The 24,401-nt window shown below is 38.1% G+C and overlaps 1 protein-coding gene across 1 annotated transcript in view; it reads right to left on the bottom strand.

The window, feature by feature from the left end:
• Positions 1-1,094: 1,094 nt before the first annotated feature.
• Aff2 (AF4/FMR2 family member 2) overlaps positions 1,095-24,401 on the bottom strand; it is a 482,794-nt gene continuing 459,487 nt past the window's right edge. Inside the window, 6 exon segments of the mRNA XM_038315895.1 lie at positions 1,095-1,216; positions 5,580-5,770; positions 12,912-12,967; positions 15,317-15,410; positions 15,756-15,827; positions 22,114-22,250. Coding sequence (XP_038171823.1) covers positions 1,095-1,216; positions 5,580-5,770; positions 12,912-12,967; positions 15,317-15,410; positions 15,756-15,827; positions 22,114-22,250 — 672 coding nt within the window.

Genomic DNA, 24,401 nt, shown 5'->3' with positions numbered 1-24,401 from the left:
TAATAAAAATCAATGATTGTATTTTAGCCAATCTCCTGAAAGAAATAAAGGAAAGGGGAAAGAAAAGAAGTTCTAGAAAATAGAAAATATGGATAATATTTGGGAAGCCCAGGTAGAGAGGATGCTAGGAAATTAATTGTGTATTATTAATTCTGGGAAGTGATAACTTGACTTTTGATGTCACAGATTTGATATGCAAATCTTTCAAAATATTTCAAGTTAAGGATTTGCCATCTGGCTACAAATGAAGCAGAGGCATGGGGACGTCTTTCAGTCCAGTCTGATTTCTCAAGACTAAGATGAGTGTGGACTAAGATGTGCATCTGCCAAACTGCTACTTGTAAAATGGAGCTTTACACAAAGAGAATCCCAGATGAGGAGTTAACCTGATGCCATAAAGTTATCCAAATAAACGTTACTACTCCTTCTCACCATTAAAATAGTAGAAAAGTAAGTCTTCAGGAACAGAATGTTAACAAGAGTCTTCTGGCTGTATCACTGCAAGAGTAGAATTATTATGCTTGTACTTTTCTTGCTACTCTTAACTATATAATGTAGTTAAAACATCAGATCTGTAGGTTTTGACAATGGAGATTCTCACTTGAAGAATTAGTCTGTGGGAACCACAGATATTGATTAACAATGGAATCTGAAATACATTTTTTTTTCTGGACTGAAGAGTGTAATTTGGAGAATGGCTACTGCTGAAATCTCTGCAGGTAGGTCCCTTGCTCATATATGTGTTTACCTCTTGTTTGAGTTCTCAGGAACCTCTCATCATCACATGTGCTTCACATTCTTTGCTTTGAATCATGTGGACTTAAATCAATATTTGTAGGGATTTTCATTCCATAAAGCACAAAAATAATGTGATATGAGAAATGCATATCAAAATTGAAAAATAAAACATACACTTCTCTGAAGTTGTAGTGTTCACTAACAATGACATCGGTTTTCCACAGGTATCAAAAATGCATAAAAACAAACATAATGAGAGAGAACTTTCCCAAATGAATGGAGTTCCACCAGTGACCATCAAGGCACTGGTAAAGGTAGGGAGATGGGCGGTGGTGCTAGATCTCGGAGAGCACCCACTACAACAAATGGGCATCGATGCGCAGCCAACACAGTCCCTGACGAACGTAGCGGACAAGATTGGTCATGCTGCTGTGCTGGGTCAGAGGCCCCATCAGTGTATCCAGATCGCCAAAGAATTCTGAAAATCAGAGCAGTACTTGGTCAAGCCTTTGAAATCAGGGAACTATGTACCAGACTAAAAAAGCTTTAGTTAATATCACAATCGCAGACATTGATTTATTCATCTTTTCATCCACCTATCCTTTTACTTTTTCATTCAGCCAAAATTTAAAGGGCTAATTAGGCAACCAAAATTATCTATCTATCTATCTATCTATCTATCTATCTATCTATCTATCTATCTATCATCTATCTATCTATCTATCTATCTATCATCTATCTATCTATCTATCTATCTATCTATCTATCTTTCCATCCATCCATCATTATGAAATTTATATATACTTTATGTGTGAATTACACACACACATACACACACATATATGTATATATATATAGTATATGTTTATTAAACTCCAAAAGTTTGACAATACAATGTTTGTGTTATTGAGATTAGTGAAACAAAACTCATTTAAATCTGTTAATTCATGGTAAGCATTTTTTAGATCACTATATCCTTTCTCAAACAGCATGTTCTAAAAATGCATTGCTATCCTATGAAGTTTGTTACATGATCACACACATATACACACACATATATATGTATATACACACATATATATACTTTGTTACATATTTATGTAAATGCATGAAACTATAATATTTATATATGTAAAATGTACATAAACACATGTAGTTTAATATTTTATACAATGTTTTTATATCTTATATATTATAACAATTTTTATGAAAGCTCCCTAATGCAATAAATAGGTCCTGATAAGCATCATTATTTCTCTAATATAATGATGTTTTATGCCTATGCTATTAGATTGAAAATATATTTTCTTTTGGTCCAAGTGAATTTTTTTCTTTTACTTTTATTTGCATAGTATAGAAAGCTCCAGTGAACCTGAGCACCAAAATATGGTCATTGTCATTCAGAGCTAAATACTAAGGTAGGAAGTTTTGCTACTGATTTCATTGGGGTAGAAAATGACCTGCAAGTATCCAGCACGTGACAACCATGCTCTTGGGCATGGTTACTTCTGTCTGATTTAAGAAATGGGATAGTCTTGAGGCTACATTACTAACTACTCACCTGTATGACTAAAGTGTTAGAATGCCTGCCTTTGGGGAGGGAAAGACTATATGATGTCTGAAAATTCCCTTGACATCCCTTTGTTTCACTTGACTTGTGTGACACCTTGTCCCAAGAGGGTTCACCGGCATTTTTTTTTTTCTTGTTAACTTCCCACAGGATAGGAGGCCCCAGGGTTCCATAAGAAACCATGCCTGTACAAGATGAGGATGAGGAATCCACATCCAGGGCAGGGGTGTGACTGGAAACTATCCAAAGTGCCTGATATGCTTTTCTGCCTTCTTGAAAATTCCATGCATGGATTACATGTACTTGATTGCTCAGAGGTGATAATTCCCTGAGCAAAGCATTTATTTATGTTATATGTAACAGATGGGCTCCTTCTCCAGCTCTTAACTTCATTTGATTATGTGATATTTTTTAACCTGGGCAATATAATAAAAGAAATTTTTTTGCCAACAGAGGGATAAATTACTTGTGGGATCTAAAGTATTTTCTTTGGTAATACAATACTAATAAAAATATTAAAGAATAGTCATTGTTGAATGAATGGGAACTTTATGTGAGCTAACACATCCTCTGACCATTCTGTGAAAATCTTCCTTTGGCATTTTAAATTAGACTGCCAGGTCACCATTTTAATGAACACTTCAATGGAGTAATATATGTGGCTGGGCAGGTGGGGAGTAGGGCCTCTTGATCAAAGGGCAGAGGACATCATCAGTCCTTTGGCCTGTTTCAGCACCAAAACCTTCTGTAATAGGTTCTCTACAGCTTAAGGAGTGGACAGGCAGTGGCATGGATGGAGGCTTTCTACCAAAACAGCCAACACTGCCCATATCTATAACACAGCTCTCTGTGAAAAAGTCTAAGTACAGTTGTCTGAGAAGGATGTAGAATTCTTATCTAAGGAGAGACTCTTGAGTTATGTCATTTCTATCTCTATAAGGTAGATTTTAGAAGAGTCATCAAATCCAAGCAGGTCATACATGACATGTGTGCAGAACTAAAGACTGAGAACAAAATTCCAAATTAGAGTCTCTTCCTAGTCCACTGAGAAGCCCAGTGGCAGCATCACCAGCACATGTTCTCTCTGTTGGTACAGTGACAGTGTTGTTTTGATTCAATATTAGGCAGAGAATTTAGCAACCTCTTGGCAGGCTGCGCTAACGACAAGATTAGCACCATTTCACCCTGGCGTCAGCACAGTCATCACACTGCTCCCGGAAAGTTCTTCAGTTAATTTAGAAGAAATTGCTTCAACAGATTTTGAAAGTGAATGCAATTTTAAAAGGAAATCCATAAATATTGAACCTCCCTCCAAATACCAATACAAAATAAGACAGATTAAAACCAGATAAACCAGAAATATCTCTAGATGCCAATGCCTTGTGCTCACAGTTGTAGAGCTTTTGTGGGGGCCTAGTTGTCTAGGCAAGTTGTATATTGGTTTCCAGAAGTCTAGGGAAAAAGACTATGTAAAAATTGCCTTTGTTCAGATAACAGAATTCGAGCTTTTCACCAACGATCTCTAAACACCTGCTACTAAATGTGCTTTATAGATAGGTACGGTAGCTTATTGTTTTAAATTCTGCTTCTGGAATCATAAAATTTGACAAAGTATCTGCTGTTTCTATCAAATTTAAAGCACTCTGATAACAGTGGTGGCACATGCCTTTAATCCCAGCACTCTGGAGGCAGAATTAGAGACCAGCCTGGTCTACAGAGCAAGTTCCAGGACAGCCAAGGCTATACAGAGAAACCCTGTCTCATAAACGAGAGAAGAGAGAAACAGGAAGATGAGAGAGAGAGAGAGAGAGAGAGAGAGAGAGAGAGAGAGAGAGAGAGAGAGAGAGAGAGAGAGAACTCTGATACAATGGACAAATTTTTAGCTTTAAATGGGTTTAGTGTCTTCAGATATAAAATAAAATGATGAGACAACGAACAGCATATATCATAGTACCTAGGATATAGGAATCAGTGTACTAACAGATATAACTACATGTGTATATTCCCAGGAGTCAGTACAGGTTGATAGCTGGGTTCAGAGTCAATGTCTCAAATTATAAAATAAACTTTGGTAGCCATAGTTGTGTGTGTGTTTGTGTTTGTGTGTGTGTGTGTTGTATATACACGTGTGTATTTATATGTTTACTCAGTTGTTAGGGATGCACATGTGTTAGTGGAAGCCAGAGTTTTTCTCTGTCACTCTCTCCCTTCTTCCCTCTGCCTCTATGTCTCTGCTTCTGTCCTCTCTCTCTCTCACTCTCTCTCCCTCCCCATCTCTCTGTCTCTGTCTCTGTCTCTCTCTCTCTCTGTGTATATGTATGTATGTATGTATGTATGCATGTATGTATGTATGCGTCCATATCTCTTCCTTGTCATTGGAAATTCATATACTTGCTCAGGAACTAACAAAACCTATGTCCACCCCAAGCAACCGAGATTGTGGAAGAGGATAATTCCTCCCTGTTTCTGGACATATTTCTATTACTCTAGCCTGCTTGTTATCTCTTTCATGGTTGATTCTTATAGATCTGAATAAGTTCCCACCCTGTTTGCAATTGGCCATTCTGTAACTAATGGGCCAGAAAGAGCCACAGCTAATGAATGGCCATAGTAAGAATGTGGTTTTAGTTTTACTTCTAATGATATTAGGTTGGTGGGGCTTTATTTTGAGTCTAAATGACAGCTGAGGTCACAGATGGCAGCACAAGTCATCAATGATTATTGACCTTTGTGAAGCAGGGTCTCCTTTGCGTTTGTTCTGTAATAAATCTCATGTGTTCCCATAAATAGGGCCTTGATCCTCCTGTCAGAGTGTGAAGAAATCCTAGCTGATGTTTAGTCCTTACTTGCAAATGCAAACTGTGTTGTTATATATTCATTTGAGCTGATAAGTGTAATGAAGGTACATGACCTTAATTCCACCTCACCTCTCAAAAAATAAACAGAGACCAACAGGATCTTAATTAATTTTTGAATCACTCCTTTTGCTTTAGTAACTATTCCTCTATATTGATTCTTGTCACTGAGTAAAATTCTGGAAATATCATGTGCTGATACGTTACAAGTCTTAAAGCAGAATAAATATTTTGGCCTTGAATCACTCTAAATGTAAAAATAGGTCACCATGTCAGCCCTAAGCTAACTTTCTCTCACCAAAGACATAGAAATCAGAAGAACTGAATAATATACGGCTATCAGGTACAAGGGACCTAGTCCTTCAAAGCACAAGTGATTGCATCCTCATCCTTAAGCAAAGAAGAGATAATCATACCTTTATTGTCTCTTGTCAGTTTGTCAGCCATATCCCAGTGTTCATAGCCCCGAAGCACGTTACTGGTGATATTGACATGGCTAGCAGCCATGTGGTGAATACGTTGGGGGATGGTGACAGGACCGTTGTTACAATTCCCCATAGTATTGATGGGAGAGACATTGTTTAGAGATACTGGGGATGGAGTATTCCTGGAGAATGGAAAGAGACAGGCCAGGTTAAGTTGGTAACAAAGAGTGTTAGCAGGGTTTGAGGCATGGAGCATGCATCTCTTGTCATAGTGAAATCTCTTAAGAATACCACAAGCCAGAGCAAAGTTTAGTGTGATAAAGATACACATAGCTTCAGTTGATTGCCCACGTCCCAGTGACTTTTCTGAGAGAAGATCCTAAAACTCTGATCAACATCATAGTTTTATTCAGAGGCTTTAGTGTAGCTGGAGCATATTGTCACTGCAGACCTAAGCCACCTGACTAACCCATGCAGAGCTATAGGGCTGGTCCTAGAAGAAATCACCTGCGTTCATTTTCTAATTTGGAACACTTAAGATCTCTTGTCTCTAACAACTGGACAGCCCTCTGTGTACACTGATGTTTTGTTTTAAACCAGAAAGAGGAAGTGGGAGCAGAATAGGGAGCTGGAGGGAGTCAGCTGAGTCAATCCTTCTCTAGTATTAATACTGCTTACAAATATATCTCTTAGTTTGAATGTATATGACATGCTGCAATGTTTCCTAGAAAGAAACAGCTCAGAGCTGTGATACTTATTCTACCTCTTCAGAATGGCAGCTGGCAGTTGGAGAACATAGTGTGCAATATTGGTCTATCTTCAAAGTGTTTTGTGAAACCACAGCAACATTTGTCACAAATACAGTTGCCACAATAAGTCAAGTGCACTTTGGAAAGGCCCCTAAAGGTGCAGTTTTTGAGAAGCTAGAAAGAAAAGACTTTGACTATCTATTTAGGATTTTCTAAGATGTGCAAAGGAGATGGGCTATTAATTGGTGATTGTTTACCTTCATGCTGGTTTATAAATAGGAGTCTTCAAAGTCCTTACTTTTGACAGTTCCAGTGTTTGGACACATTTTTGTTGAGTTCCTTAGCATCAATAACAACAAGTTACCTGTTGGCTACACATTGCATAGAGGTAATTTGTTTTCATGACTTGAGCTTAGGATAGCTCCAGGTAGACTTGCCTAAAGACAAACCTGAATGAATGAGCAGTGTCCTAGGCATGACAGCAGTCATAGGGAGCCTTTCTTCGGTTACACTTTGAGCAACTTCCTGAACAGATGTATCCACTTTGGGCGGGACATTTTAAGGGAGTAAAAGAAATTGGCAGCACTATGTGGTGACACATTCGTGTAGTTGCAGATGCCTGAAAGGCTCAGAAGTGAATGCTGTTGAGGATAGGCATTTAAAATTAACTAGCCCAGGCAACAAATCCAGATCAAGGCTCTTAGAAGAAAAGCAAACACATAAACAACAGAAAGGAGGGAAAACTATATTTAAGAGTCTACATGTGGATTGTAGGCTGGTTTTCTTTGCTTTATGTCTAAAAGCCGTTGATGAGTGAGTACATATGATATTTGTTTTTGTGGGTCTGGGTTACCTTACTCAATATGATGTTTTCTAGATCCATCCATTTGCCTGCAAATTTCAAAATCTTATTGTTTTTTTCTGCTGTGTAAATGTACCACATTTTCCTTATTCATTCTTTGGTCAAGGGGCATTTAGCCCCAGAGAACCTAGACAGCAATGAGGACCCTAAAAGAGGCATACATGGATCTACATGGGGAGTAGAAAAAGACAAAATCTCCTGAGTAAATTGGGAGCATGGGGACCATGAGAGAGGGCTGAAGAGGAGGGGAGAAGAAAAGAGGGGAGCAGTGAAAAATGTATAGCTCAATCAAATCAATTTTTAAAAAAGACAAAAAAGAGTCTACATGTTTAAAGGAACCTCTTCACTACTGCAGACCATCATCACAGGGCCCTATATCATGCTCCAAACCCTTACCAACTTCTATTATTGACAACTTTGCATCTCCCCAGGAGCTGTGTTTCTCAGAGTCTATGTATGCTCAAAGAATAGAGGCACATGCATTTGACTGGGAAATAAGTCACATATAACAAGATGCTGAAGGGCTATTGACAAGTCCTGTGAACAACTGCAGCTGAAATCTTCTTCTTCAGATACATAGAGATTGTGTCCACTGTCATGAGAGAAAGTCAGGTATTTTTGCCAATGGAGTCTAACCTATGGTGTGCTCTGGTTTTGGTAGGAAGGTAGATCTTCAAATTCGCTATGTATTTGTGTGGTCTAAGAACAAGTGAGGGTTTTCCCACCATGTTTATGATTTCTAAGATAGTTTCCTGCTTCTCCATAGCATGATTTATTCTCAAAACAGGGATAGGATATGGGGAGTCCCAAGCCAAGGAGCATTAGCAAGCAGGGCTACTTAGTTATATAAAAATAAAACTCTTTGTCATCATAGGTCAGGCATGCTATTTTATAATCTCTTTCTTTAGTGATTGTCATTAAGTCTTAAATGTTAGTTTATAGCTAGAAATACAGGCATTCTCACTCATAGAAGCAATGAGTAGAAGCATGGTTAATACAGGCTAAGGAGGAGAAGATGGAATAATTTGAAAACTGGTCCAGAATCCAGTTATTTACATTTGAGAAATAAGTTGTAGTGTTCTAAATACAGTAGGACAAGTATAATTTTATGAGAACTTGCAATATGATCTTTTAAGGAGAAGAATTCTAAGATTACCAGCAAACAGAAGTAGTGCATATTTAGGAACATGAAATTGGGTGTATCCTGATTTGATAATTATATATATGATGTACATGTATCATCAGATCAACACATTGTCTGTCCCCTTGCTCTCCCTTGACCTCATGGGGCACATGTGTCTTCCCATGTCTCTTTGCTTGGAATTCTCAGTGTCAGATATTTCACGGCCTGATCTACCATCCTTTGCCAAAACCTTATTCAAGATTGTGCCACTGCTTCTCTCTTTGCCCCAGGCAATTTTTTGTACATGTTTCTCTTGTTTTAGTTTCTTCCATACAATTAATCATAAACTAGACTTATATAATAAAACTTTAAGAAATTGAAGCAGACAGAAAGACCTACTATGCTCATGGATTGGTAAGATTAATCTTGTGAAAATGTCCATCCTTCTAGAAGAAACTTACAGAAAAATGTAATCTCCACTGAAATTCCAATAAATTCTACATAACAATTGAAAAATAATCATAAATTTCATTTAGAACCACACACACACACACACACACACACACACACACACACACACACACACCAAGATAACCAAATCAATAAAGGAACTGCTGGAGTTATTACCATTCCTGATTTCAAATTATACTACAGAGATATAGCAATAAAAAAATACTGGCATAAAACAGACACATTGATCAGTGTCTGAATTGAGGACCCAGATATAAGTCTATACACCTAGGGCCCTTTGAGTTTTGACAAGAAAGCCAAAAATACACACAGGAGAAAAGACAGCATCTTTAACAAATTCTGTTTGTCAGACTTGATCGTTTCATGTAGAAGAAGGAAACTGAAATATTGGCTATTTTAAATTATTTTCTCTTCTAACAGAACAGAACACACAAACAGGGACTAGCATTTTCATCAATTTAATCCTGTGCTATACCACAGCATTCTAGATCATTGTCTGGCATATAACGTGTTCAAAGAATACCAATTGAATTTCCTTATTCAGTATCCATTATAAAATGATCTGCAACATAGAAAGAAAACAGTCTGCATTGCTGTAATTGATATTTGTAAATGCACTTGCAGAGTGTTTGCTATACTATAAGTGCTTGGCAAAAGAAACAATGAATGGCCCCTCATTTAAAAGAAATATAAGGAAGCTAGAGGCTAGAGAGATATTCAGTGGGAAATGTGCTTACTCTGTGAGCATAAGGAACTGAGTTCAGATCCCAATAGTCACTTAAAAGCTCAGCATAATGGCTAGCACCCATAATTTCAGTGCTGGGAGGTTTGTATGTGATCTGTAGATTTCAGGGACTCATTAGATAGCCAGTCAGGGAACTCCAGATTCAGTGAAAGCTTCAAGTGATTAGAGGAAGATCACTGATACTGATCTCTGATTTCCACAATTGTGTGTACATGCTTATACACATGTACACACACATATGCTACACACATGTACATACTGTTTCAGTGAAGGAGAAAAAATCCATCATTAGTTGGCAATCTAGAACAAGTGGGAAAGGGAAGTCCAGACTAAGAGCTGTAATGTTTTTGAGAGCAAGATTGGTTATGCCTCCTAGCTTTAAGAGATGAGACTAACAATAACTATCACAGCAGCCTTAGTCACTGTTGTCTTGTTGCTGATTTTGTGTTTTTTAAATCAGGGCACTAAGCATAGATCTTAGAGATTAATTATTATTATCATTAGCCTCCTGCCAACACAGATGTTTGTCTTGCCATTGTCTTAAAGACTGGAGGAAAGACTTCAAAGAAGTCAGCTTCTTCCTGAGGGCCATGCTGCAAATTGCACAGAGCATCAGAGATTGATGACAGACCTAATTTCCTCCAAAGCCTTTTCTGTGTCAGAGCAACCATGCTACCTCAGTCTTCTCTGTGCTTGACTAAAGATCCTGTCTGACACATGCCCACTTCTATCATCTTTGTGTCTGTATTAGTTTACTTTCAGTGCTCTCCACAGATTCCTAAGTTTTTATTCATAGCACTATTGCCTTTCCCAAGTTTGTATGTGGTGTTGAGGCAGTTTTAGTTGATGTGGATGGTCTTTGCATGACAACCAAAGTTCTTGCTCAAACAAGTAAAAAAATTATTTTCTTTTTAATTCCTTCAACATAGTACTCAGCACTCACATGTCTAGCATGAAAAGCATTTAGGAGTCTTCAAACAAGTTTCTAATTTCAAATTCCAATTGTTATCCCTGTCTTCTTTCTTTTTGTTATCTCTCTGTAACATTTGAGATGGTTGTCTAGTTCTTTTAAACTCTCTACCTAATGACTTCCAGAAATTTGATGAGAAGGAAGACTAAGTTTGAAATACTATTAAACTACACACACACACACACACACACACACACACACACACACACACACACACACTAGCAGAGTTGTATTTCAAAACTTATACAAATATTTTTGTTATTATATTTTGAATTTGAATAGGAAGTTTGTTTCCTCTCCTCTTTTCTTCCCCATAATTTGACTTGTTTATTCCTCTGGGTCTACAAATTCCAAAATAGGCATTACCAAGCCCTTCTCTTTTCCCCTACTACTTTTCTGGACATTTTTCACAGTCTCAGCTGAGACAAACCTACTCTCAACTGCCTATTCATCTCTCATCTTTCCATGTGTTTTCCTGTGACAGCCTCATGCAAGAGTAACGTGATGAGCAGCATCTCTGGGCAGTTCCCTCCCCAGTCACTAGCCAGGTGAGGAGGCTTTTAAGTCAGGGTGCTGCCCCTGGAAGGTGCTATGAGAGTTTGTTGAAGGAGCATACCATTCTTATTAATTGGGAAGCCAGGCTATCTATTGGCTTGAGATAAGAAGCCCAAACACCCAAACTCTTCCTATAGGTCTTCCATTAGACTTTTGCTTACACTTGTAATTTCCCGTCAGTGAACTGTGTTCTTCTGTGGTACAGAGATCATATGGACTTCATCTTGGTGATCCTATCTGTCACACAAGACCTTGTGTGGAACCAATGGATTTGAAGTAGTTGCTGAATATGTGTGACATCTCCCTATATGATTATTTCAAAACATGACTATTAACTAAAAGAAGTGCAGACTGAAGCTGCTTGAGAAGCATTTCATGAGTCTTTTCATATCACCTCACAGGCTTAGAATGTATTTCGAGTTCTTCCATTTCAGAAAAAAAAAAAAAATCCCAGCGATTCTTTACAGGCTGTTTACCTGACCTTACCCTTGCTTTATTCTGTAGTCAGAGAAAATAGCTTTCTCTGGGCCTCTCAATGGTTATTTCTATTTTCTGAACTTTCAGAGAGAGAGAGAGAGAGAGAGAGAGAGAGAGAGAGAGAGAGAGAGAGAGAGAGAGAGAGAGAGAGAAAACATCTTCCCCTTTTGTTCGTCAAAAGTAAGACCTAATTCAACAATTTGAGCGGTGCTTCCTTTCAGCACAGTAATTGTGCTGATGTGTAGGTTTTTAATGGATCCGTTCCCACACTCTGAATGGTTTTATGATCTCAAAGTAGAGTTCACTGGCCCATTGCTTTTGGAGTATACTTTGGAGATACTTAAAAAGTGACAGTAAAGGCTATTTTACTCACGAGGAAGGCATTTTGATCAGAGATGCAAGATTTTTGATATGATAAAAATGGTAAAACCAGTAATAGCAGGCTCATTGTGAATGTGCCCACTGACATACTTTTTCTTCCTATACTGGTAGGAAATGGGCTTGGAAGGGATGGGACACTTTTTGAAACCAGAATTGACATGACTAGTCAGGAAAGTTTGCAAAGGCACATGATGGAGATGAAGTAGGATTCATAATGGCTCTCTATAAGGGTCATCTCCTCTGTGGTCCCAGTTGGCATAAAACCTCACCCCTTTTATTCAGAGGGAGAAAGGCAAAATTAGAAAAAGAGGGGTACATTTTGTTTAATCAATAAGATGCATGCAGCCTCAGGTCTAGAGCAAGAGTCTCCTTCAGGCTCTCATTGTAGTGTTGTGAAGTCTAGGGAAGGACCCTAAGCTGATAGGGTTCTAAATAAGGCTACATGTAAGTCCAGAAAAGTCCATGAGGTCTTACAACAGCATCAGAGTACATCCTTTTATATTTAGGTCAAGGTGTTTTAGTATTGATCTAAAAATTTTCATGAAGACTCAGATAATTGACTATGTACCTTCACATTTTCAACTCTGTTATTCCTTTAGTAGATATCACTTGCCATATATCCATGAATATTTCATTCACTTTTCATTACCAAGTGGATCATTGACAAATTATTGCAGTGGATTTAACTGTCTGCCACCTCCCAGAAATGGCATGTGGCTCGCTATTTCATTAGCAGATATTTTATGGTCATACTTTAGCTTATAGATTTTAAAGGAACCACATCATTTGAAACTTTTTTGTCTCTCCAACAGCTAAAGTTTGGCTAGAATTCTGTGTGCACACACACACACACACACACACACACACACACACACAAAATAACTGCTGTCTTGAAATTGTCCTTCACTCTTGAGCAATCAATGCAAAATATGTGGGGTTTATCCACTCATTCATTTTCATGAAAAAGCAATTTTTTGGTAGGATACTTACTTTTCATTGCCTACCCAAGGAGATGGTGGTATCTGAGCAACTTTTGAAGCATTTTGCTGAAAGAGAGAGAGGGGGGAAAATAAGGACATCTATTTTGTGTTTATTAATTCTGAAACAGATGTAAGTGTGATTTAGAGTACATTAATATTGATTGCAGCATTTTGGGATGCATAACTTGGATGTATGTGCACATCAGCACACCACGACGCACACTCGATGAAAATAGCTGGTTAGGATAATCAGTGGGCTCCAATCAGGACCATGAAAGTCACTTGATGAAAGATCTTATATACTAAAAGGCCCAGTGAAATCAGACTCAGTTCTCCAAGAAGTGGTTTAATTATCCTCATTTGAAATTTATTCTGCAAAACAAGCCCTTCAGAGAGTGCAAGTAAGCTTTTCACCTTTAACTTAAGTTGCAAGCTTTTGGATACAGGTTTGACAGTAATGTCTGATATCTAAGGAAGATGTCAGAGCCAAGCAATACATTTTGTTTGCTTGTTTGTTTTCAGGACTAATTGTGATTTGTGGTTTTTACATGCAAATGTTCATGGCTGGCGGTTTTCTCTGTTTAGCAATGCAACTGGTCCAGGACTGCATTGCAAAGGTAGTTAGAACTCAAAACCTTTTCTTGTTTCTCTGACAGAATCTGGCTGCTTTAAAGTACTGGCTTTCTAGGGGGGTGTTTTTGTTGTATTGTTTGTTTGTAACTGGTCAGAGCCTTGTGGATCAGAGAAAACCCTGATATTCAGCACACCACCACCATGACAGGGCAGGAATCAAGCTCCTTGTGACAAGAATCTGAGCCAGGTCTGCTCTTGGCCATTGGATCCATACTGTGTGTCTTCTACTGCCTTCTGGCCTCCAGTCTAGCCCCCTTTCCAAAAGGAATATTTGAGAGAGAGAGTCACCACTTTCTAGAATCCAGTAAGAGTTTAGTGCTACCTTGGTGTCACAGAAAGCTAGACATGTGCAGTCTGAAGACTTGACTAAGTGAGCACAGCACATCCACAGGCAGGTGGGCTACTTAACACCTGCTTGCTATTTTCCAATTCCCTGACAGAGCACGGAGGGCAGATATTAGAACAGTGGCTATCAGGAAGATGACAAAGCCAGCAGCATGAAAATGACTTGGAATCTGGCTAGAAATGCACATTCTCAGGCCCTATCCCAGGACACGTGTTTGGGGCATGGGATTTGGCCCCCTGGGGATGTTAGATGTCGAATGAAATTCAAGACCCATCCTTCTACTGTACACTGTGAGAAGGTAGACTTAAGACAGAACAAGAGAACTATTGTATGTGATCCCTTTCGCCCACATAAGCCCTAGCTTTATGGCATTCTATCCATACCACACAATCACTAGGGATCTTGCCCATGTTTTCAGATGGGTCCCAGATGATTCAGACAGACACTAGTGCTTACAGCATATTTGCTGCAAGGTCATGAGACAGCTCACTTCAGATAACCCTAGGTGAAATGTGGCTAAGAGGTCTCATGTATTTGGCAAAAAGTCATTTTCCAGATGGGCCAAAACAAAGGATCAGTAAGCCACCTCAATTTTCAGTTGTGGCCAGTAGTAGTAGACAAATGTCCTATTGGAGCACGGAGTAGCCAAGCTTAGTGCCACGCTCCTGCTTGGATTTTTACGTGGGTTCATTCCCAAATGTTGGCATTGTGTTTTGTGGTTACCTCTCTTGCTTGTTTGTAAATTGAAATAAAAACAAAGACAAAAAACCTCAGTTCACTAGACGATGATTTTGTCCATTTGTTTCCTTTGGTAACCAACAGAATCAAATGCCTTAGATGGAAACTACAGCACTCCGAGGTTTCCCTTGAGCAAAACACTTAGAGGGATATAAAGAGATGTCCACACAGTGTCAGTGTAGCTATGGTGACTTTTGTCCCTGCTGAAGGATTTCGTAGATGGTCTTTTTAATTTTTTTGTTCATTTATTTATTTATTTATTTATTTATTTATTTTTGAGACAGGGTTTCTCTGTAGCTTTGGATCCTGTCCCGGAACTAGCTCTTGAGACTCAAAGAGATCTGCCTGCCTCAGCTTCCTGAGTGCTGGGATTAAAGGCATGTACCACCACCATCCAGCACAGGCCTTTTTAAGATGAGAGACTAATTACACCCACAGACACATGTTATGAGCAACTTGATGGCAGGCAGAATGCATCTCCTCTAATTGCAGTCAAGAGGCTGTCATAGGCCTTCGGCATTACTGCACCTTCTCACTTGGGAATCAGAAGACTGTGGCCAGCTGGAGTAAAAGGGGGCAGGCCTGTGGCAGGCAGTATCTGTCTTCCCTTAGTCATCTGACATCTGCTAACATGCCCGGCATGTTTCATTCGGGTTTTAATCACCCTTTACCCACAAATCATACAAAATAAGAATTACCTTAAAATATTCCATCAGTGATCTGGAATACTTCATAGCATGATCCTTTTTCAGCTTAAACATCCTCAAATAGAGAAGTGACAAGCATCGGTAGCTGGGTGAGGAGAAAAGGATTAAGTTAGCAACAGTGCCTCAAGAAGACTGCACTGCTAAATACACATTCATATTTTGCAGTCACTCGTCTAATCTCAGTTTCAGGAACATGTGTAAATAAAGACACTTTGTAAATGAAGTAGAATTATTTCAATCCCATTTTGATAAGGGTATAAATTGAGGGGGGAGTAAACGTTCAGTCAGTAACTGAAGAAATCCATTAGTTATCCTTTAACAGTTCACTGGAAAGCCAGAATAATCATCTGGAGTAAGCTGCTTAAGTTGATGCGCATGTTCGCATCCTGCTGCAGTGTGAGCACTTTTCTTGAGGCCTCGTGAAACTCACCATAATACTGCTAGCTTTTTGTCCCCATCAGAAGCCAAGGGGCTTGCAAAGTTCTTCAGCCTCATTGCGTACCTTTGAAGAAAAAAAGACATACTCAAGTGGCATCTTGACCTTTCAAACTTCTGATTTCCCAAATGACTTAGACTCTCTGCTTTTTCTTTAAGGCAGAGGCCAGACTGGTCCTTTCTAAAAACCATATACAAAAGGATGATCCACACGGCGTAATGGGACCTGGTGTGACATCAAGAACTGAACTCTACAAAAGACAGTTTAATCATGGGTTCATGTTCTAGAATAATGCTGTAGAATATCCTCGAGTTTCTGGCTATGTATGAATGCTGTCTGGCAAAATATTGTCTCTATGAGCTTGCTACGTAAACAATATTTGTTTTATATGCAAGGTAGGCAAATATGTCCGTCTCAGTTCACTTTATGACAGATGAGGAAATAATAAAGAACCACGTCTGACATTGGCTAGGGAGATCTCAATCAGGTAAAAAGTTCTATTCTAATGGTTCAAACTTTGTATATGTTCTTTTATAAAAAGTGTGCATGCATGCATGCATGCATGTTTGGTGTGTGTGTGTGTGTGTGTGTGTGTGTGTTTTAAAGGACTGATTTCATAGCATTTTTAAGTCTAAACAACCCTAATTTATGTGGCTTGTATATTTTGCCTTCCCATCATTTTCTTTAATTATCACTGATCCATGATGCTATGATAAAAGATCAAAAAGTTCTCTTTGCTTTTTTCCCTTCTAGTTGAGCACAACTCATTCTGAGCATTCAGTCTTGAGAAATCAATTCATTGCATAAAATCGTTGTCTAAGCTTTAATGTAATTTCACAGGTACTTATAGCAGAATAAGTAATTGAGTTCACCGTAGCAGAAAAAAAAAATGAAGTACATGAGCAGGCTGTGTGGGTTAGCCCTCATTTATGGAAGGCAATAGAGAGCCTATCATATCCTCTTATTTGCTACTTATAACAGCCTCTCCAGAGCACCAGGGGCCCTGGCTCATCCCCACTCAAGGCTTTGAATTTTCTCAGCATGCTATCCGCCCTGCTTTCAGGTGACTTCTCAAAATCTGTTGAGTGAATGTTTTCAGCAACGGGACTTATATACTTGATGTGGCTGCTTTCTATTGTTACATGGCAAGAAGTGGCATTTTTATAGTGTAATATATCTAACTTTCTTTGACAGCTGTATTACTGAAATGTCAAGTCATTGTGGTTCATTCTTGTTTTCACAAATACATTTCTATTGTAGATTCCCAGGACTAAGAACAACTCTAATTATTTGAAATAAAAAACAGGATTCTCCCTCTATAACCAGCATATTGTTGGGAAGAGAGCAATAAAAATATCTTCCAGATAATATTGTACTACTAAACACTGTATTCATATTGCAGTCATCCCCTAATTGCAAACACATTCAAAAGTGACTCAATAGTGGATTTTCAATTGGTGAAATGGGCCTGAAGACCTAATTCATTTCAACTCGTTTTATTTCCAATAGAAATTTCTCTCATTAAGAAATATGCAAATCACAGAAAATATGATAAATAAAAACATAGAGAATGTATAAATGAGATCATGCAAAACTGGGGAAAATCTGAAATAAAAAACTTCCTTGGTGAAATCTGATGAAGTCCATGTATTATGCAAATGCCAGTGCCCTGATTATGATCCTAAACTTCAGCTACAGAGGTTATTAGCATGAAGGCAATTTGATGAAGGGTACACAAGAATTCTTTGTATTAGTTCCTACGACTGCACGTGAATCTTTAATTACTTCAAAAATCAAATTTAAAATAGTGACTTCAGAGAGAATGTCAATAAATTCTCCATTAACTTTCACCAAGATTCCACTAAAATATATTTGTCAGTAGTAATAGATGATGTAATGAAAAATTAGTCATTTATGAATAAGGAAATGTATTTTGAAAGAATTTAAGAAAGAATGATTTAATGATTCTCTTCATCTTTTTATCACAGAATGTAATTTGGTGTCTAACTTGTGAATTATAAGAGTTGTTATTCTTATGTGTGAGTGTGTCTGTACAATTTTATGTGCACCATGTGCTACATATATAGAGCCCATAGAGGACAGAAGAGGGTGTTGAAATCCCTGGAACTGGAGCTATAGGCAACTGTGAGCCTCCATGTGTATGTGCTAGGAACAGAACCTGGGTTCTTTGCTAGAGCAGCAAGTGCTCTTAATTGTTTTTTTTTTTTTTTTTCCTCATGGTTTATTTTTTTTTATATTTAAAAAATTTCCATCTCCTTCCCTCCTCCTCCCCCTTCCCTCCCCTCCTTCTCCTCCTTCCCTCCCCTCCCCTCCACCCAAACCTCCCCTCCCTCCCTCTCAAGGCCAAGGAGCCATCAGGGTTCCCCACTCTATGCTAAGATCAGGGTCCTCCCAACTCCCCCCTGGACCAGGATGGTGATCGACCAAGCTGAGAAGGCTCCCACAGAGCCCGTCCATGCAGAAGACTCAGAGCCCAGAGCCATTGTCCTTTGCTTCTCAGTCAGCCCCCGCTGTTGGCCACATTCAGAGAGATTGTTAAATCATCTTTACAGCCCCTGCTTATGTACTTTTAGAAGAGAATATGTTTCTTTAAAAAGTAATAAGAAAGAAAAATTTGTAGAGAAGGAAGACACCCATAATCTCACCCTTTCACAATTACAGCTACAATCTTATTTCCTTATACTTTGATTTAGATGCATGCACATTTTTATTGTAATTTGTGTGTAATTAGACAGCATGATTTAAGTGTTTTGAAGTGCTGGAGATCAAATCCAGGGCATCCCACATGATAGGCAAGCATTTACCACTCAGCTCAGGCCTTCATTATACATTAATATAATTTCACATTTGCATGGCACTGCTTATACTTCATCGCTCTTATGTATCAATGGCTGCAAAGTAGTTTGAATGTTCTATGATATAATTAATTACTCTTCTATTATGATTTTTGTTGCTTCTTATTGATTGTTGTCATATACATACATATGTGTTTATCTATCTATACACATACATATGTATTGTGTTCTAAAATACTGTTATGTTTTTCTATTTTTTCCTTTGTTTTGCCATTCCACTATTTTACTTAGTAAACTGTAACTTTCAGATCAACATTAAATAAACAGAATCCTAATAGTTTTTTTAACTTTCCTGGAGTTGCTGCCTTGTCTCATTTTGAGGCAATAAAGAATTTTCTTTTTTTGTGATGGGGCAGAAGTTGTTTGCTTTATTCAATAATGGGAAAGTATAATAATTCAGCATTGTGAAAATGTCTTTAAGGAAATTCATATTTTCAGAGGTTGAAACCCTGTATCCAGAGATATAAATGTTTGCACATGGGGCTTTTTTTCATATATTGCCAAATTGTTTGCAATTTTCAGTGATGAATTTCTATTCTCATCAGCAATACAGAAGAGGCCTACAATATAATTTTCTTTCATCTGGTTTTAAATGAGAAGTATTAACATTTTCTTGTTAACATAGCATACATTTTCTGAATTTGCATATTTAAGTGAGTCAAGGAACACAAATTGTTCATTGTTCATTCACTTTTGCCATAAATTTTGAATTACACTTTTTCAAAAATTATATTTTTGACTAAGCAATATCTCCAAGACAAAAATGGTTGAATGACCGAATGGCAAGGCTGTATCTTTCCTTGGAATCAACCGTTGTTTATTACTATAACTAAAAGTAGTAGTAATAGTAATATGTGAATATAGTAATAGTAATATATTACTAGATAATATATATAAATAGAAAGTTGTACAAAGAGAGAGTAATGGGAACAATAGAGGGTAAGAAGAAAAATGTCATGATGTACATTGTCTTTCATATACAGATTTAATTATACACTAATCACAAATATTTGTTTTGTTTATATATTTTGTGTTATATAACATTAAGGAGGATTATTTAAGAAGAAGAAAGGAACCAGATAGAAGGGGAGGGGAAAGAGGATGGAGGTAGGGGCAATATGAGCAAAGTACCCCGAGATCTGTATAAAAAGTATAATGAAAGGTCTTATTTTGTACACTTACGAAAATTAATTTTAAAAACCTTCAGTTCTATGGTATTTATAGTAGTATCTATATTTGCTCTTTAGAATACTTTCTTTGGGAAATTCTCAAGATAAATCTGTCCAGTGTTTGTGTGAAGGCTTCTGTACAAAGATCCGAAGTTATTTAACAGTTTATGTAGAAAAAAGCCTGATAGTATAAAGCAAGCATTGCATTGCTAAGCAATGGAGCTGGCAGTAATAGAATGGAACCTCTCAGATAAAAAAAAAAAGACTACTAATCCATATGAAAGTAATTTGGTGGTTGGTGGATATTGATCAGTGGTAGAGTACTTATACAGCAAGAACAAGAATCTAGGTATTATCCTCAGTATAAGAAATAATAATTTTGTTCATGCAGTGAGCTGTGGTACATGTCTACTATTTAGGGAAAGGTTAAATTCCTGTTCTAAGATTTTTCAAATCACTAAAAAAATACTAGAGTGAGTACTTCTACCTCATTTTTCTTTTCTTTTTGATTTGCAATAAATTTCACACTACCAGGTTTCTCGCTAGCCCCATAATGGCTCCCTTAATCAAGATATTGCTTTCCTTGCCCTCCCTCTCTATTCTTCCCCCTTCTCAACCATACCATTCCTTCATGTTCTACTCACCCATCCCCATTCTCCCCTCCATTTCTACTATACCTTCTCTGACCCCCCCCCCAAGGTCCTAATTTTCTCAGGAGATCTTGTCTATTTCCCCTTCCCAGGAGGATCCGTATATGCCTCTCTTAGGGTTCTCCTTGTTACCTAGCTTTCTAGGGTCATGGACTACCGGCTGGTTATCCTTTGCTTTATGTCTAATATATTCTCAGGAATCCACAGGGAAGACCCCAGCTATGACCCTAAGTAATAATGGAGAGGATGCCTGAATTGGCTTTCCTCTGTAATCAGATTGATGACTATCTTGTCATCATAGAACCTCCATCCAGCAACTGATGGAAGTAGATGCAAAGATCCACAGCTAAGCACTGGACAGAGCTCCCAGAGTCTAGTCTAAGAGAGGGGGAAGTGATAATATAATCAAAAGGGTCAAGACCATGATGGGGATACTCACAGAAACAGCTGACCTGAGCTAGTGGGAGCTCACTGACTCCAGACTGACAGCAGGGGAGCATGCATAGGATCAAACTATGCCCTCTGAATGTGAATGACAGTTGTCTGGCTTAGGTAGTCTGTTGGGCCACTGGCAGTGAAACTAGGATTTATTCCTAATGTCCATTTTCTTCGGAGTGATACCTTGCTCAGCATAGATATAGCAGGGAGTGCCTTATTTGTGCCTCAAAGTGATGTTGTCATACTTGGTTGACTCCCCATGGGAAGCCTAACCCTCTCTGAGGAGCAGATGAGGGTGGTAGGTAAGTGAGGGGAGTTGGAGGATGGGAGGGAATGGAAACTGAGGTTGGTATGTAAAATGAGAAAAGATTGTTTTAAAAATAAATAAAATGAAAAATTTTTACTCTACCAAGACATCATAAATTTTCATTAAAATATGAATACAATAATATATGCATTTATCTTCCTCCATTATCTTCCTTTCTTTTTGACCTTTAGCCCTGCCAAAACTCTATCTGAATTTCTTATTCCAGATGCAAGAAAATTCTGCTATATACTTAAGACTTTCAATATTGACTTTGGGATATTGTCTCAATATCTCAAAGGAGAGTGTTGTCTCCTTCCTATTAAAACTGATCATTTATTTATTTATTTATTTATTTATTTATTTATTTATTTATTTATTTGTATATGCAGCAGTCCATGTTTGTAGGTCAAAAGACAACTTACACAAGTCAGTTTTTTTCCTTTCTGCGTGTGGGCCTTTGAGATCAAACTCAAATTGTCAGTGTTAGTGGCAGTCACTTTTACCCAAAGAAATATCTTGCCAGTCCTTCCTTCCTTTAATAGTAACCAAAACAGAAGGCCTTAGAAAACATGGCTCTTAATATAAATCTGGAGAGCACTAGTTTGTTTTAAAAAGGCAAGCCAATGCCACATGATAAAATGATTATACTTTACTTTCACCTGTGACATCTTAATTTTAAATTAATGAATATTACAAATTATCAGACTCACATTATAACCTCTAAAATGGATAATTCATAAAACAGTGCCCATCAATTATAAATATTCTATGGCATTAATAAAATGGCAGGAACTAATTACAGTGACTTTTGGACACGTTAATTGTGGAAATGATATTTAAGCAAAAAGCATTAACAGCTTCTAACTCTGTATAAAATTACTTTGGGAATATGAGTCTAGGAAAGCTATTTACCTGAGGAGCTCCACGGTCTCAGAATACATGGTATATGGTGACTTTGCTTCCAGAGGATCACGTTCCATGGCATTGCCACACTCAGTGAAGGAGAGCGCTGCATCAGCATAATTCACAGCTTTGCCAAATTTCTCAAACTGAAACAGGAAAATGATTGTCAACGTGATAGTCTTTTTTCACCTTAATATAAATGAACCATTCACAGCTGTGAGTAATTTTGTCCCCATTTTTCCAGGGAGCACTTATCATTAGACAGAGGTACTATGGGTAGTTAGCACTGGGGATAGGAGTCACCTAGTAGGCAGAGACTAGAGAGGCTTCTAAGGCTTCTGAAATACAAAGGACAACCTTTGCAATAGAGAACTAGATGATCTAGATGTTCAGTTGAGAAACGCTGAAATGGAGAGAGGACAGTGTGCAAATTGGTATTAATGATGAAGGAACTAGTTTAATGCTCTGTTGCCCTGACTGTGACTGACTGAAAAAAAGGAAAATGCTGCCGAGGTATCAAAATGGGTTATGGCATCACTGTTGGTGTTTCAGTTACATTTGGGCAAACCAAAATATAAACAAATTACTTGACTAGTTTCTAATCACCAAATGTACTGAACTGACCAGAGACTGAAGTATCATTTAGTCAGATCTTGCAATTAAGCCTTGCTTTTGTTATCTTCATAGGCTGCTTCTTGCTTTAGAATGTCATCAACCCATTCTTCCATTGAGCGGCATCTAGTTTGTTTCCAGGTTCTGGCTATTACAAATAATGCTGCTATGAACATAGTTGAACAAATGCTTTTGTAGTATGATAGGGCATCTCTTGGGTATATTCCCAGGAGTGGTATTGCTGGATTCTGGGGTATGTTGATCCCGAATTTCCTGAGAAACAGCCACACTGATTTCCAAAGTGGTTTCACAAGTTTGAATTCCCACCAGCAATGGATGAGTGTACCCTTTCCTCCACATCCTCTCCGGCAAAGGCTATCATTAGTGTTTTTGATTTTAGCCATTCTGACAGGTGTAAGATGGTATCTCAAAGTTGTTTTGATTTGCATTTCCCTGATCACTAAGGAGGTTGAGCATGACCTTAAGTATCTTTTGGCCATTTTAACTTCTTCAGTTGGGAATACACTGTTCAGATCAGTACCCCATTTTATTTATTTATTTATTTATTTATTTATTTATTTTTGGTTTTTAGAGACAGGGTTTCCCTGTAGTTTCTAGAGCCTGTCCTGGAACTAGCTCTTGTAGACCAGGCTGGCCTCCAACTCAGAGATCTGCCTGCCACTGCCTCCGGAGTGCTGGATCACCACCCCGCTATTACCCCATTTTTAAATAGGGTTAATTAGCATTTTGAAGTCCAGTTTCTTGAGTTCTTTATATATTTTGGAGATCAGACCTTTGTCTGTTGTGGGGTTGGTGAAGATCTTCTCCCAATCAGTAGGTTGCCTTTTTGTCTTAATGACAGTGTCCTTTGCTTTACAGAAGCTTCTCAATTTTAGGAGGTCCCATTTATTCAAAGTTGCCCTTATTCTCTGTGCTCCAGTGGTTATAACGTAGGAAGTGGTCTCCTGTGCCCATATGTTGTAGACTATTTCCCACTTTTTCTTTTATCAGGTTCAGTGTGTTCAGATTGATATTGAGATCTTTAATCCATTTGGACTTGAGTTTTGTGCATGGTGATAGATATGGATCTATTTTCATTTTTCTGCAGGTTGACAACCAGTTATGCCAGCACCATTTGTTGAAGATGCTTTCTTTCTTCGATTGTATACTTTTAGCTCATTTGACAAAAATCAGAGTACTACTCAGTGGTAAAAAACAATGACATCTTGAATTTTGCATGCAGATGGATGGAAATAGAGAACACTATCCTGAGTAAGGTAACCCAGACCCAAAAAGATGAATATGATATGTACTCACTCATCAGTGGATTCTAGCCATAAATGAAGGACACTGAATCTATAATTCATGATCCTAGAGAAGCTAAATAGGAAGGTGAACCCCCCCCCCAAAAAAAATAAAAACATGTAGTTATCCTCCTGGATATTGGAAGTAGACGAAATTTCCAGGCAAAAATGGAGAGCTTGGGGGTGGGGGTGGGATGGGGTAAGGGGAGATGGGGAGAGAGATGGGAGAAGGGGAGGATGGGGGAGAACTTGGGAAAATGGGACAGTTGGGATGGAAGAGGCGTGGATATGGGAGCAGGGAAGTATATATCTTAATTAAGGGAGCTTTTTGAGGGTTGGCAAGAGACTGGACTCTAGAGGGGTTCCCAGGTATCCAAGGAG

This window comes from Arvicola amphibius, chromosome X (assembly GCF_903992535.2).
Source record: "Arvicola amphibius chromosome X, mArvAmp1.2, whole genome shotgun sequence".
Taxonomy (NCBI): Eukaryota; Metazoa; Chordata; class Mammalia; order Rodentia; family Cricetidae; genus Arvicola; species Arvicola amphibius.
Note: the sequence above shows the minus strand (reverse complement) of the source record. Positions and strands in the feature narration are given on the sequence as shown.